The following is a 16,432-nucleotide window of genomic DNA, read 5'->3' on the forward strand; positions in this document are numbered from 1 at the left end:
TCAGTGGGGAAGTTTTTTTCTTTCCTCAACTTTTGCCACATCTCGTGCATATGAAGAAGGTAAATCCGCGATTTCTGCTTTTTCTGGTGATATTCCTTTTGTTGTTGAGATGATTCTGTTCTTTTCTTTTTTGCGGCCAAAAGCTGTTGTTGTTCGAGGCTAAATCAACTTCCGGGAAAGACTCGCTGTGATTGGCCGGTAGTGTGTGATCCGGTAGACAGCGGATACAGAAAATGGGAAGTGACGTAATTATGCCGCGAAAATTGTCCCCCCTCACGGCTCATAGAAAATATATAAAGAAAAGGCTTTCAGAGCTGAAATTCACGGAGTGGGGGGTTCTAAAACTTTAGCGATTTAACAGTTAGGACCATTTTAAGATTTGTTTTATAAAAAAAGTTACATAGTACAACTTTAAATTGTGAATGTCATTTGGCAACCCCCAAACATCATATGGGGACCCTCCTGGGGGTCCCGACCCACAGGTTGAGAACCACTAATCTATAGAAGTCAAGCTACTATGTGTGCTGTCTATTGCATTCAGTAATCATTGTGTTGTGTTCCTTTGTTTACATGAAGTTCAACTATACAACAATGTACAGGAGATAAACCCTGAGATGTTGTGTTATGTTATTGTTCTGTAATGGGACAACAAATGATCATGAACACATTGACTTCACAATGATAATTGTATGAATATTGTTGTGATTCCAGAAGTGTTGACCACAGAGCAGAGTCTCCAACACCCAGCTGTGTGTCTATGAAGAGTGACTTCTCTAAACATCATCCTCCAGACTTCAGTGAACCTGGACCTCCACACACAAGGTAAGATCACCTACGTATATCTGTGAAGTTCAACTGGAAAGTGTTTGGTTACAGATATGGACTGTAAGAAAATACCAAATACACACATTATAGTGAAACACTGATCTCTGTGAACTTCAACTGGAACAACACAAACAATGTCTTGTAACTGCCAGGGCTGTAACCGAACGTTTGTAGGTTCAAACCGTTATGTTGGCAATCAAAGTTCTAAATTAATGGGTTCATTTTTTTTATTTATTTTTTATGAAAAGTATATTATCAGAACATTAGGCCTATTCAGAATATCACAGTAGTAGAGAAAGCCAAATAGGTTACCAGTAAACACTAACGGTTAATTGTGACTGTTAATAAGTAGTTTTAAAATCCGCCAGAACAGCTTGGAGCGATCGAGGACAGTCCTCCGCTCCAATTCCGCTCCTGTTGGCAGGGGTGTCGCACCAAATGCTGGGCCCTGGGTAAGAGGATTCACTGCGAGCCCCCCATGAATGTTCTTCATAGGGGGGTGGGGTTTAACCCATTTAGACTGGGAACGCATTATTACACGTTATTTTGTGCTTTAACTATTGAAAAATAGCAGATATACTAGCTCACAGTGCGGCACAGAGTGCCTTATTGGGCCCTAGTAACTCAGTCCAACCCCCCCCCCCCCCCCCCCCCCCCCCCACCATTTAATACGCAAAGGGTATTAAATGTAGAATATCAAATAATGTAATGTTAAAATATGTTTTCACATAGGATCAAAGGTTCTATGGTCATGATTCACTGCAATCCTGGATGGCTTGGTTCTAGGCTTAACATAATTGTTTTGTCATATTTTTGTAAAAGTCTATGGGGAAAATGAATGGGAGATTTTTTAGAGGGATCAGTAAACCACCTCCGCTGCGATGCTCTATAGGAGTGTATTCACTTTTTTACTAATTTACAAATGTACACATTGTATTAATTTACAGAGCAAATAAGAATCATGAATAATTCCAACCCCAAGCAGTATAAGAAATATCCTTCTATCCACCAGGAATATAATCATAATGAATAATATAAATAAATATCCTTCTATCCTCCATGAATATAATCATAATAAATAATATAAATAAATATCCTTCTATCCAGCAGGACTATAGTCATAATAAATAATATAAATAAATATCCTTCTATCCAGCAGGACTATTAGTCCTAATACATCATTCTTCTCCTCCACAGGAAGAGGAAGAGGGTGTGTGTTGTGACAGAGCAGGCGTCCAGGTGTTCAGTGTGTGAGGAGGTTCTGACAGATCCAGTCTCTAGCAGCTGTGGACACTGGTTCTGCAGACAGTGCATCACCTCATACTGGGAGCAGTCTGCTCCAACAGGACACCATGACTGTCCCCAGTGTGGAAAGATCTTCAGGACCAGACGTAGACTGAAGACACCCAGTCACACCAGCAGTGGACACAGTAAGACTGGACACAATTAACACTAATTAACATTCACTGTTAATTACTTTAATATTTAGATGGTAGAAGACATTTTCAAATAGTGTAGCTAAAGACAAAAATATCACACACTATTATTTTCCTGGCATTTATTTTCTTATTGCGACCGTCAGGTAGCAGTTACTATCAAAACCTCCACCGGCTGTCAGTCAGTCAGTCAGTCTGTCTGTCTGTCCCTCCGTCACGTCACACGTCACACTTTCCCCCGCCTCATATCTCCGCCACCGTTGCCCCGATCCATGCCAAACTTTGCACACACACTCCTTAGCTGCCAAACCACAACCCCTCATTTCTCACATGGCCCTCTTCTAGCACCACCATGAGGCCGATTCTTGCAGACACATTTTTGGACACTGCTGCTACAGATTTTCCCTAAAATCACGCAAACTGGTACACATTATCTCTACAGTCATGTCATCAAAATGCATCTGTCCCATCTAGCGCCACCATCTGGCCGATCTTTGAAAAACACATTTTTAGACACAGCACCTACAGATTTTGCCCTAAAATCACGCAAAGCGGTACACAGTATCTCTAAAGTCATGTCATCAATATGGATCTGTCCCATTTCCCATATTCTCTCCTGATTGCCTACTAACTAGTTTGTTTATGCGACCTGACGGTCGCTTATCTCCCGATTTAGGGAGTCTTACTGGTTCTATTTGTATTAAATTATTTTTCTAACAGAGGACATGTAACACTAATGTATGTACACATCTGTAAGAATGTAAAGTTATGAATGAAGCTGAATGTTTAAAATGTCTTCATTGTCTTCTCATAGCAGGTGTCAGTGTGCAGGAGGATTTAAAGGTTTATAAGATCACTTTGAACAGTCTGGATCGTGTGACAGATGTCACTGAAGTGCCCTCCCTCAGCAGCATCTTCACAGCGCTCTACATCACAGTGGGAGAGAGTGAAGGGGTTAATAACCAACATGAGGTCTACCAGCTTGAGACACTCTCCAAGAAGAACACCCTCCATGACCAACCAATCAACTGCTGTGACATCTTTAAGCCCCTCCTCCTTGGCAGAGAGACACCAATCAGAAGTGTTCTGACCAAGGGCGTCGCTGGCATTGGAAAAACCTTCTCTGTGCGTAAGGTCGCTCTGGACTGGGCAAAGGGTTTGGAAAATCAAGATGTCATTCTCCTGGTTCCCTTCTCATTCCGGGAGCTGAACTTGGTCAGAGATGAGCAGCACAGTCTTCTCTCACTGATCCATGTTTTCCATCCAACGTTGAAGAAGGTCACAGCAGAGCAGCTCGCTGTCTGGAAGGTTGGCTTCATCTTTGATGGTTTGGATGAAAGCAGGTTGTCCTTCAACTTCAACAATGACATCATCTCTGATGTCACAGTGACATCATCAGTGGACGGGCTGTTGACAAACCTCATCGAGGGGAATCTGCTCCCATTGGCTCTCATCTGGATAACCACCAGACCTGCAGCAGCCAATCAGATCCCTCCTGTATATGTTGACCTGGTGACAGAAGTACGAGGGTTCACCGATCCCCAGAAGGAGGAGTACTTCAGGAAGAGATTCAGTGATGAGGAGCTGGCCAGCAGAATCATCTCACACATGAAGACGTCAAAGAGCCTCCACATCATGTGTCACATCCCAGTCTTCTGTTGGATCAGCGCTACCGTTCTGGAGGACATGGTGAAGACAGACGAGACAGGACAGCTGCCCACAACCCTGACTGCCATGTGCTGCCACTTCCTGTTGGTCCAGACAAAGAGGAAGGAGCTGAAGTATGATGAGCCTCATGAGGGGGAAAGAAGAAACAAGAAAAGAAACAGAAAAGAGAGAGAGAATCAACAGAAGATGATGGAGAAGGACAGGGAGGTTCTTCTGAAGCTGGGCAGGCTGGCGTTTGAACATCTGGAGAAAGGCAGCATCATGTTCTACCAAGAAGACCTGGAAGAGTGTGGTCTGGATGTGAAAGACGCCTCGCTGTACTCAGGAGTGTGCACAGAGATCTTCAAAAGAGAGGGCGTGCTCTTCCAGAGAGCAGTCTACTGCTTTGTTCATCTGATCATCCAGGAGTTCCTGGCTGCAGTCTACCTGTTCCACTGTTTCACACAGAAGAACATGGAGGTACTGAAGACATTCCTGGGACGTGACAAATATAAACGTGAATACACCAGTGACTCCTTGGAGGACTTCCTGTCCAGAGCCAACCGTAAAGCCATAAAGAGTAAGAATGGTCACCTGGACCTGTTTCTCCGCTTCCTTCATGGTCTCTCACTGCCGTCCAACCAGAGTCTGTTAGGAGGTCTACTGGTTCAGACACAGAAGAGTCCAGAGAGCATCCAGAGAGCCATCAACAACCTGAAGAAGATGAGTGATTACGATGCCTCTCCTGACAGATTTATCAACATCTTCCACTGTTTGATGGAGATGAACGACCACTCAGTGCATCAGGAGATCCAACAGTACCTGAAGTCAGGGGACAGATCAAAGACAAAACTGTCTCCAACCCAGTGTTCAGCTCTGGCTCACATGCTGCAGATGTCAGAGGATGTTCTGGAGGAGTTGGACCTGGACAAATACAACACATCAGAGGAGGGCCGAAGCAGACTCATCCCAGCTGTGAGGAACAGCAGAAATGCTCGGTTAGTAGTCATGTGAATAGAAAACTTAGAACAGAAACAATGCACTGTACCTTCACAACACTACAATATAACTAAACATGATAGTTAAATCAACAGTGATACGCACGCACGCACGCACGCACGCACGCATGTACGTACGCACGCATGTACGCACGCACGCATGTACGCACGCGCACACGCACACACACACACACACACACACACACACACACACACACACACACACACACACATACACACACACACACACACATACACACGCACACACGGGCTGGGTAGAATATTGGGTAGAGAGTGCTAGAATAAATTCAACGTTTCATTGATACAAACTGTGTGTGTGTGTGTGTGTGTGTGTGTGTGTGTGTGTGTGTGTGTGTGTGTGTGTGTGTGTGTGTGTGTGTGTGTGTGTGTGTGTGTGCATGCAAGCGTGTGTGTGCGTGTGTAGCACAAATAAAATATTTTCTTTCGGCCCACAACCTAGAGAAAGTAATCCATGCCCTTGTCTCGTCAAGGCTGGATTACTGCAACTCCCTTTACATAGGGGTTGCAAACTCCACCCTCTCCCGTCTTCAGCTCGTACAGAATGCTACTGACTGACTGGCACCTCTGGCCAGAGGCTTCTCAAAGTCAATCTAACAGCCAATCTAAGGCAAAAGGGTGACAGAGCTTTTTCTGTGGCTGGCCCAGCTCTCTGGAACAGCCTTCAATCCCACTTAAAACACACCTCTTCACCCTAGCATTTGAGCCCTAGACCCCTCCCTCCCTGTGCCTTTTATCTGTCATTGTTTTATATCTTAAATGTTTTGTTTTTATAGCTGTACTTACAAGGTTTTAAATGTTTACAAATGTTTCTATTGTTTTTGCTTTGTATTGTTTTTGTTTTTACTGCGTTCTCATGATGTACAGCACTTTGGTCAACCTGGTTGTTTTTAAATCTGCTTTATAAATAAATGGACTTGACTGTGTGTGTGTGTGTGTGTGTGTGTGTGTGTGTGTGTGTGTGTGTGTGTGTGTGTGTGTGTGTGTGTGTGTGTGTGTGTGGTCTGATTGACCACCTCTAATTACAGACTTGTTGGCTTTGGTACTGCCCTCAAGAAGGAACACATGGAAGTTGTGTCTTCAGCTCTCAGTTCTAATCCATCCCTTCTGAGACACCTGGACTTAAGTTACAACCAACTGGACCTGGATCTACTGGATCTACTCTGTGCTGCACTGAAAAGTCCTCATTGCAGACTGGAGACTCTACAGTGAGATTAATTTACAATCATTATTTCCATCAGTGATTTATCATGTGATTATAATATGAATATTGTGGCATGAATAGTGTTGATATCATAGTAACACACATTGACTGGGATAATGAGGAGGTACAGTAACTACAGTATGTATTGTATATGTTCACTAAATTCACTCAAACCACTCAAAGACTGTCTGTCTGTATCAGTGTAAAAAATAATCCAAGTAGCAATATCACAATGCAGCTCTGTTACTAGTAAAAGTAATAAATACACTTTATTAACAAATACTCATTATGCAGAATGCCCCCTTTTTATGTTTTCAAAATTTGTCGGGAAAAAAAGTGTATAATAGGTGATAAAATAGCTGGTATATGTATATTGCAATAATCTAAATCAGATCTGAAGTAAATGGTTAATAAAGTTTTCAAATAATTAATGTGTAAAAATTACAGTATTTGCCTCTATAGATATAGTGCAGTAGAAGTATAAAATATACACAGTTGACATAATCAAGTAAAGTAAATAAAGTAAAGTAAACTTGTACTTAAGTACAGAAGTTGAGTAAATGTACTTAGTTCCATTCCACCACTGGTCTGTATCGTCTCTTTCTCCAGCAGATGTCCTTCCTGTGTCTGTGACATCAGCAGTTATCAGCTTCACTTGTCTTAAACTGTCCATCAATTGACCTTTGACCTGTTAGGTCTTATGTGTATAATGAAGCAATAAGCCACAAGAGGCATGTGGTTACCCAGTATTTTATAACGTCTGAAAGGCGTGGTGAGACACAAGCGAAGCCGAGTGTCTCCAACCCTCTCAGCCGTTATAAAATACAGGTAACCACATGCCTCGCGTGGCTTCTTGCTTTTCTAAAACGGTTACAATATGGCAACATGAAAAATCATAGACATGTACCAACTAAAACTGTTCCATTTCACTAATAATTCACTACAAGGTCTGCAAGAAAGTAGTTCCCAGCTACAAGAAAGTAGTTCCCAGCTACAAGAAAGTAGTTCCCAGCTACAAGAAAGTAGTTCCCAGCTACAAGAAAGTAGTTCCCGGCCAGGCTGCAGAAACACCTGTTGCAATCAGAATGGGTTATAGGGGGGGCGCTTGGTGTTTTTACAAGCCCCGCCCAGAGGCACTCAGTTACAGTCCTATGTGTGTGGGTGGAGCTTATAAGCCCCGCACGGCAGGATTTGAGAGAAAATCAAGCGCTCCCTTCTCTAGTTCAGCTTTACAACACTGTGGAAAGAAATAATGCACCTGGGTTTGATATAAACTGATTCAAGGTGTGGATTATCATGTCATTTAGACACTGGTTTAATCAGAAACCAGCCAATCAGAATTAAGTATTGGAACTAACCATTTAGAAACTCTGTTTTCAGTCTCTTTGCTGGATCATCTGTTTTCAACATGTTGCTGTTTCCTGTCTGTTGCGAGATTAAGTAAAGATTATTTAGTTCATGTTACTCTGTCTGGTTTTCTATTCTAAAACCCAGACAGTCCATCCAGACCAGGTCCTTTAATAGGTGGTTGTAAGCAGGTTCTCAGAATAATGTATTTTATAGCAGACAATCAAACATTGTGTGTTTTATTTCTCATTTAGACTGATGAACTGCTGGTTGTCAGAGAGAAGCTGTGAAGTTCTGGCCTCAGCTCTCAGATCTAATCCTTCTCATTTGAGAGAATTAGACTTGAACTTCAACGTGTTGCCGGTGTCTGGACTGAAGAACTTCTCTGGACTGGAGTCTCTGCAGTGAGTAGACTTGGACTGTGTCCATGTTGGTTAGTGCAGTGATTCCCTTGTTTCATGTTCCAATGGCATAACGTCTATTGTGCTAGTAAAAATATACAGGCGAAATACGTAAAATAAGCTGGGCTTGCAAGATTTCATTAACACTAGTTACTTTGCTGATCTAAATTATAATATGTTAAAACATACATAAACCACTTTAGCCCTATTTTATACCTTGGCTATTTGAAAATAGCCAAGCTACAAGCTCACAACGCGTCACATCGTGACACGTTGTGAGCTTGTAGATCTGCTATTTTCAAACATTTTGGACTTTTACTTTTAGTATTTTAAGTAGATTTTGATGCCAATACTTTTGTACTTTTACTCAAGTAAATTTTGAATTATGGACTGCTACTTGTAACAGAGTACTTCTACAATGCAGTATTGATACTTTTACTTAAGTAGAAAATGTACTTTTTCCACCACTGCATTTTTCCACATAAAGTTTATAAAGTCATCCTCACCAGTTGTTCACACAGAAGCAAAACTGCTGTGAAAAAACAGTGCTCCTGTGTGTGTGCGTGCGTGCGTGCGTGCGTGCGTGCGTGCGTGCGTGCGTGCGTGTGTGCGCACACCGACTCTGTGCAAGACAGAAGATATAATCTCTTCCCTTGCTCAATAAAACATAATGTCTATATTATCTGCTCCGTTAAAATTCAAATAATGACAATTTAAATTAATCCACCTTGATGCAACATTCATTGCACTCCTTGTAAACTGAGCTTTGCCACGTTCATATAAGTTATACTATAGTAGCCTAGTAAGGAAAGGGTGAGTCACCTTTTCAATCACCTTTTCTAATCAAAACACATATTTTTCTTTTGCAAGATCCCACAATTTTAGCAAATTCCCGTCATTTCACTAGTAGCAGAAACACTGTAGTTTCAGGTAGTGGAGGCGTTGTGTTAGACAGTCAGACATTGATGCATTGTTGTTCTACTTCCTACAGAGTGAAACATGGAGGAGAATTCTGGAATTCTAATCCTAATCCTCAACTCCTCTCAAGATGTGAGTATCTGTCTGTCTGTCTGTCTGTCTGTCTGTCTGTCTGTCTGTCTGTCTGTCTGTCTGTATTTGTATACAGTGTGTTATCCTCTGTTGGCCCCTCCCTCCCTGGATGCTGTCCTGAAAGCTCTTCAGTAGAGCTTCCAGTGAATGCAGGAGGTTTCTCTGCTCTTGGCCTGGTCCTTCACACCAGCTGATGCTTGTTTACAAAACACTCCCTCTACCTGACACACCTTCTGCAATGTTCAACCCTCCTTCTGCCACACATTCTGCTTAATGTCCCCCAAACACACTGGCCCTCATTTATCAACGTGGTGCAGATCAAAATGTTGGCGTACACCGACATTTAGGCAAGTCTCTGCATTTATCATTTCAATGTGACTTTGACGTTGGTGTAGGGCGGGATCAAATCTCACATCAAGTTCAGAGGTGGTGTAGGATTCATCTTACACCTCTTATTCCATTGTAGACATGCAGGGCAGCATTGTCTAACTATCTGACAGACAATGGACACATGTATTCACTCGGAAATGCATATCTAACACACTAAGAAATAATCCTGTGAAAATATAACATTTTATAAAAAATATATAACCAGCTACATCATGGACATGTACGCTGATTTTATTTCCAAGTTACAATGACAAGCAATCAAAATCTAGCGATATGGAAGCAATCTACATTAAGTGCTTTAACACTAACAGTCTATTGCAGATCTGGCTCAGAACAAGCATAGATACGAACGCATGCGAGAGCATTTTCGGGAACTGTGAGCCTCCAATTTATAGTGACGTGAATCCTTTATTAAGGATAAAACCTGAAGGTCCAAACCTGGCTGTGCCCAGCCCAGTGCACACTGTGGATGATTTATTTGAGGGTCCACGGCCCACCGGGGAGATGGCCAGCCAGTGCGGAATACCGGTACATGATTGCTATAGTTTAAGCACTCAAACGTGCCCAAACTTAACCGTGGGGTCTCTCAATGTATACAGTAGCTACTGTAAATGCTGGAGTTAATGATGAAACCCGACGCTCCACCTGTGCCCACAGCGCACCATCTTCCCCGTGGGCGCCGTGGATTTATTTATGCCACCTGGAGATCACTCAACACCAGCCAACCTTCATCCATCAATGCTTAGAGCCTCATTCATTCTGCAACCACTGCATTCAGATGACCTTTAGTTTCCAGGATATCTGTCATTAATGTGGCGAGCCTGTGAGATCATGGCCATGGGGAATTATTGCTTGTAACCAAATGAACGCCCGCGGATATCGTTTAAATTAATATCCCAAAGTATTCATGGCAGTGACTTGTGTCATTCATGTCGGCTGCAGTGCTATAGCCTCCTTGTCAAAGATTGTACCGTTGGTTAATCCCACATTCCCACTGTCACATTCCCGCCACCTACCTGTAGACCCCCACCTACCTGTAGACCCCCCCCACCTACCTGTAGACCCCCCCCACCTACCTGTAGACCCCCCCCCATCTACCTGTAGACCCCCCCCACCTACCTGTAGACCCCCCCCCCCATCTACCTGTAGACCCCCCCCACCTACCTGTAGACCCCCGCCACCTACCTGTAGACCCCCGCCACCTACCGGCAGACCCCCGCCACCTACTGGCAGACCCCGCCACCTACCGGCGGACCCCCACCACCTACCTGTAGACCCCCGCCACCTACCTGTGGACCCCCGCCACCTACCTGTAGACCCCCACCACCTACCTGTAGACCCCCACCACCTACCTGTAGACCCCCCCACCTACCTGTAGACCCCCACCACCTACCTGTAGACCCCCACCTACCTGTAGACCCCCACCACCTACCTGTAGACCCCCACCTACCTGTAGACCCCCACCACCTACCGGCAGACCCCCACCACCTACCTGTAGACCCCCACCACCTAGCAGCAGACACTGCAGCCCAATAAAAAGGCCGTAACTCGGGCACCCCGGCGGACCCTCGCGGACCCCGCAGACCCCCACGCCGCTGGGAAAGAAATATGGGAAAATAGTCTAAGGTAGCCGATCTACAAACTACTGCTCCACTCCACGGCCCCTGGTGTATACATGTGACCTGACGGTCGCTTATCTCCCCATTAGGGAGTCTTAAGCTGGTTGCACACTGCTGCGTTTTTCGTTGCAAAATACGTTTTTCAGGGCAAGGAGAGAGAGAGAGATAGAGAGAGCAAGGGACCGAGTGGTGCGCGAAACGGGCGTCAGTGCAAACGTGACTGACATAACGTGAGGTTGATTTTTTTATTCACGCTCTCCGAAATTCACCCCGATATTCGGCCCGAAAAACGCAGCACTGTGCAACCTGCTTTACTGGTAGATCTGCTATTTTCAGAGCGCAACACCCGAGCAGAATCAAACATAAAATGACTTGTCTTTTAGTTCTACTGGATCTCGTCTCCACTAGTCCCTCCCTAACATTTTAGTCTACTTTTATTTATTTTTACAAAATTGTCAGTAAAGTCAGTCTTAGTCATATTATCTTAAATGTGTGTTTAGTTTTTATTTAGTTTCACACAGTGACAAAAGTTGACAAACATTTTTCGTCATAGTTTTAGTTGACAAAATCAACACTAATAGCCTATCAATCATAATAAAAATACCCAATCTACAAGCTATTTTTACTGAAAAAAACTACATAGGGCATAATAATTCATAATAAATAAATGTTTTCTCTTCCTACAAATGTAGTGGAGTTAAAAGTACAATATGTGTCTTTGAAATGTAGTGAAAGTCACAAGTATCCAGTAATACAAATACTCAGGTATTAGTACTTTAACTACACAACATTAACTTATTGTGTACTCAGTTACTGTAAACCAATCTCTCTCTCTCTCTCTCTCTCTCTCTCTCTCTCTCTCTCTCTCTCTCTCTCTCTCTCTCTCTCTGTGTGTGAATATTTTAATACTTTTTAAATATTAAATATTTGTAATGTTTCCTGTCTTGTTCTCTCATCAGACTTCCATCGTCTCACACTGGATCCAAACACAGCGAGCAGAACACTCTGTCTGTCTGAGAGCAACAGGAAGGTGACTCGGCCAGAGGGGGAGGAGCTTCAGTCATACCCTGATCATCAGGACAGATTTGATGATAAGTGTGATCAGGTTCTGTGTACAGAGGGTCTGACTGGACGCTGTTACTGGGAGGTAGAGAGGAGTGGAGATGTTGAGATAGGAGTGGCTTACAGAGGAATCAGCAGGAGAGGAAAGGGTCCTAATAGACTTGGGGACAATGATCTGTCCTGGAGTATACGCTGTTGGGGAGGCTTTTACTTCGTCTCTCACAATAGTAGGGAGACTCTCCTCCCTGTTGAATCCTCTGGCTCCAACAGAGTAGCAGTGTATGTAGACCATGCTGCTGGGACCCTGTCCTTCTATAAGGTGTCCTCTGACTCACTTGAACATCTTTACACCTTCCAGTCCACATTCACTGAACCACTCTACCCTGGGTTTAGGCTTGACTCCTCCTCCTCCTCAGTGTGTCTTTGTGAGGACAGATAATGTCTCTGATGAGTTGACATCAACCAATATGGTTGTTATGGATGTGTTTGAACACAGGAAGCATTTTGGACATCCAAGGTTTCCAGCCAACAGCAACATAGTTTATGTATATATTTATATTTTATATGTCTACAGTACAGTCAATACTGCAACATAGAAATACTCTGATAAAAGTAAAAGTCCAGAATTCCAAGTAAAAGTGCAATAGTATTGGCATCAAAATGTACTTAAAGTTGTGTTGATTTCACCGACTAAAAATATGATGAAAAATGTCTGTCGACTTCCTTTTTTCACTGACTAAATAAAAGCTAAACAAACACTGAGCTATGATGACTAAAACTAAGACTAAATATAGAATTGTCAATTTCGTAAAATGTCAGGGAGGGACTATTAGTGGGGAAAAGATCCAGTAGAACTAAAAGACAAGTCATTTTATGTTTGGTTGCGCTCGGGTGTTGCTCTCTGAAAATAGACGATCTACAAGCTCACAACGTGACGCAGCGCGACAGGTTGTGAGCTTGTAGATCTGCTATTGTCAGCACCCAACCAAGTATAAAATCAGGCATGCCATCATGGCCGCCAAATAACATTTTAGTCGACTAAAACTAAAATAAAATCAGATGACAAAAATATGACTAAAACTAAATGGAATTGTATTCAAAAGACTGACTACGACTACATAATAATTTGCTGACAAGATCAACACTGAGTTGAAAATAGCTGATTCACAAGCATCACAAAGTCATTTCAACACATACCTACAATAGGCGGAAATTAAAATCTATGTAAAATGCTTTGTTTACTTTGCAGTGACTCTGTGAAACGTGTGGTTCTACTGAATCCAGCAATACCAATGTGTAAATGTAGCTTGTATACTCATGCAGTTATATTCCACTGTATGTATATGGTGTCCCAAATGGGGTGTCGCTCATAAGGATTGCATTGGCAGCTGCAGTACTCAGTTCTCCCTTATACTTCAGTGGTGGCGGTGTCTCAATCGTAAAACCACTCCAACTTCTATCTGAATAATGTAAGTCTGAAATCAGATATGATCTGCCAGTCTGTAAGAACAAATTATTTTTATCCAAATATTTTATCAGACTATTCCCCTTTGATGTGAAAATCTTTTTTATTTTTATAAAATAAAATGTTTATATGAACCCCTGAATCTTTGCAGTTTTCTTAATAGTGGTATACTTTAAATCCTCAGGTTAAGCTCATTAAGTCTAATCATGTGTGTACTTAATAAATGCATTATGATGTTAATGATGATGCTCTATGAACCCTACTATGATTTTTTATAAAATAGTCAATATTTGTTTATTTTTTTATAAAGCATCCTGAAGTATAATCATATTCTATGTGAATAAGGGTGACCAGATGTCCCAACATATCCAAAGCTATAGTGTTAAGTAAACGTGTTTTAAATAATTTAACCCAGTTGTGGGTTTTTATGGGTCACAACTCCAGTACATATCCCATAGAAAAATTTGATTAATTTAAAAAAATAAATAATAATGCTTGGCTCTCGATCTAAAACGGTTGGGAACCACTGGTTTGAACTGACGTGAAAATATTATCATAATCGTATGAATCAAATGATTAATTTACTTGGTAACCCACTAAACAATTTGAACTAGAAGTATAAGTTTATACGTTTAAAAAATGGTCTACCAGAGGTATAGATATGCAAGTTTTTTAGAGGTCTAAACTTAGACTAGACGTCTAATATACGTCTAATAGACGTCTAAGTTTATACCTGGGTCTAAATTTAGACGTCTAATAGACGGCCGGACGTCTATTAGAAGTCTAAATTTAGACCCAGGTATAAACTTAGACGTCTATTAGATGTATATTAGACGTCTAATATACCTCAAAATGTTTGCTGGGAAAGCATTATAGGAATATTTCACTTCCAAACAGTGTTGCCGTGGTCTTGGGTTGCGCGCCCCCGGCAAACCATATCTTTTCTGAGCCAGGGTCTCGCACACCCCCAAGTTAGGGTTAGGGTTAGCAGTGGTGCAATGGTTTTATCAGTATCTTACCATCCACTTGAATGGAGAAATAAGAGATTGTTTATCTGTTATCTGGCCCAGTGGGAATGGGCCTTAAGTCTTACTTTTGTTCCTGTTTAAAGCTCCAGTAAAGGTTTGTGTTTTCAACTCCACTCTCTATGCATCATAATTACCAACCCTTCCTGCATGGTTCCTGGACCAAGGCCTAACATACAGCCTATACAAATCACAGTGGTTTGTTTCATTACAGAATATGTGCATGCATACATATCTGTCTGTCTGTCTGTCTGTCTGTCTGTCTGTCTGTCTGTCTGTCTGTCTGTCTGTCTGTCTATTTACACAGGCTGGGATAGTGTTTAGGGTTTAAATTCAGGCTATTCCATTTCAAATGATGTAAAACATGTAATACAGGCTATATGTATTGTAATGTGACAGTTTGTCCACAAGGGGGCACACCGACACCACATCTGCAGGGTTCTGGTGACCGTCAGAGCAGTGAGTCAACAACTGCCAGACATAACAACAGACACAATACTAGTGTTTATAGGCCTATACAATAACAGACACAATACAGACATTATTGCATTTCTGTCTATACAAAAACAACAAACTAATATTAATATACAAATTATACCACGGTTTCTTTCATTTAATATTACACATAGTTAGGCTTATGTTTTGTCATAGATTTCCATGTATGTATGTATTGTTTCTATTATGTAGGCCTGGCTATTATTGATGAATTGAGTACAACATACCACAGTGGAAACAAGCCCCCTGGGTTCTTTTTGTGTTATCCTTTTAGCAGTGGCTCAGGGGTAGAGTGGCCGGATGTTCGATCCTTTGCTCCCCCAGGGTTAGTGTTGAAGAGTCCTTGAGCAAGACTCTGAACCCCTAACTGCTCCTGGTGGTAAATGGTAAATGGTGCATTTATATAGCGCTTTTAATCCAAAGCGCTTTACATAGATTGTGCATTACATTCACCCATTCACACACACATTCATACACCGGTGGCGGAGGAAGCCATGCAAGGCACCAACCAGCTCACCGGAGGCAATTAGGGGTTCAGAGTCTTGCCCAAGGACCCTTCGACATTAACTCAGGGGGAGCCCGGATTCGAACTGGGAACCCTTCGGGATTTATACCCTTCGTGCTCTAATACCAGTTTCTCTACCCCTGAGCTATGCCGCCCTGGTGAGCATGGTTTCCTCTGACATCGGTGTATGAATGTGAGATCAGATGGATGGATGGATGGATGGATGGATGGATGGATGGATGGATGGATAAATGACCACATTGTAACTTGTAAGATTTGATTCCATTTGTTGATGTATTTCTTCCAAAAATAGTTTTTGTACTGTCCACACTCACTGGCCTCATTGTTAGTAATAGCTGATCTGAACACAACATGTGAACACACACGCACGCACGCACGCACGCACGCACGCACGCACGCACGCACGCACGCACGCACGCACACACACACACACACACACACACACACACACACAGGAATACAGTAGGTTTATTTTTAAATAAAAAATCAAGGCTGCTTCATTCAGTATATGTTCCCTTCTCCCCCTAGTGGGCTGCAGGTGTAATGCAGGTAATCACAGTGTTGCCAGATTTAGCCAAGTCTATGATAACATATGGTATGCACAGTCAGCAATAGGTAAAATATAGATTATTAGTAATAATAAACTTAGTAATAAACTTACTTACAGACTGTGTGGGCTAGAACCAGGGGTCTTCAACGTTTTCAGGCCAAGGACCCCTTAGTTGAGAGAGAGATGAAGCAGGGACCCCCACAATCTGTTCATAGATTCCATAGTTTCATTGTTTGACAGCACAATCATCAGTGTATTTTGGATTCATGTCAATTTGTGTTTTCAGATATTTAACCACTTGAACCTTCAATACTTAATAAACTTGACCTTTCACTCTGTACTTAGTCTGCTCT

At 42.3% G+C, this 16,432-nt stretch overlaps 1 protein-coding gene across 1 annotated transcript in view; it reads left to right on the forward strand.

Moving 5' to 3' along the window:
* The window catches only part of LOC308289853 (uncharacterized protein), a gene marked incomplete at both ends in the record, with an annotated part of 100,147 nt that overhangs the window by 16,326 nt on the left and 67,389 nt on the right, over nt 1-16,432 (forward strand). The window contains 3 exons of the mRNA XM_080731622.1: nt 2,023-2,216; nt 3,145-4,906; nt 7,751-7,900. Coding sequence (XP_080587748.1) covers nt 2,023-2,216; nt 3,145-4,906; nt 7,751-7,900 — 2,106 coding nt within the window. The remainder of the gene's footprint in view (nt 1-2,022; nt 2,217-3,144; nt 4,907-7,750; nt 7,901-16,432) is intronic.

Source organism: Nannobrachium achirus (assembly GCF_963921795.1).
Source record: "Nannobrachium achirus genome assembly, chromosome: 1".
In the NCBI taxonomy this organism is placed as follows: domain Eukaryota; kingdom Metazoa; phylum Chordata; class Actinopteri; order Myctophiformes; family Myctophidae; genus Nannobrachium; species Nannobrachium achirus.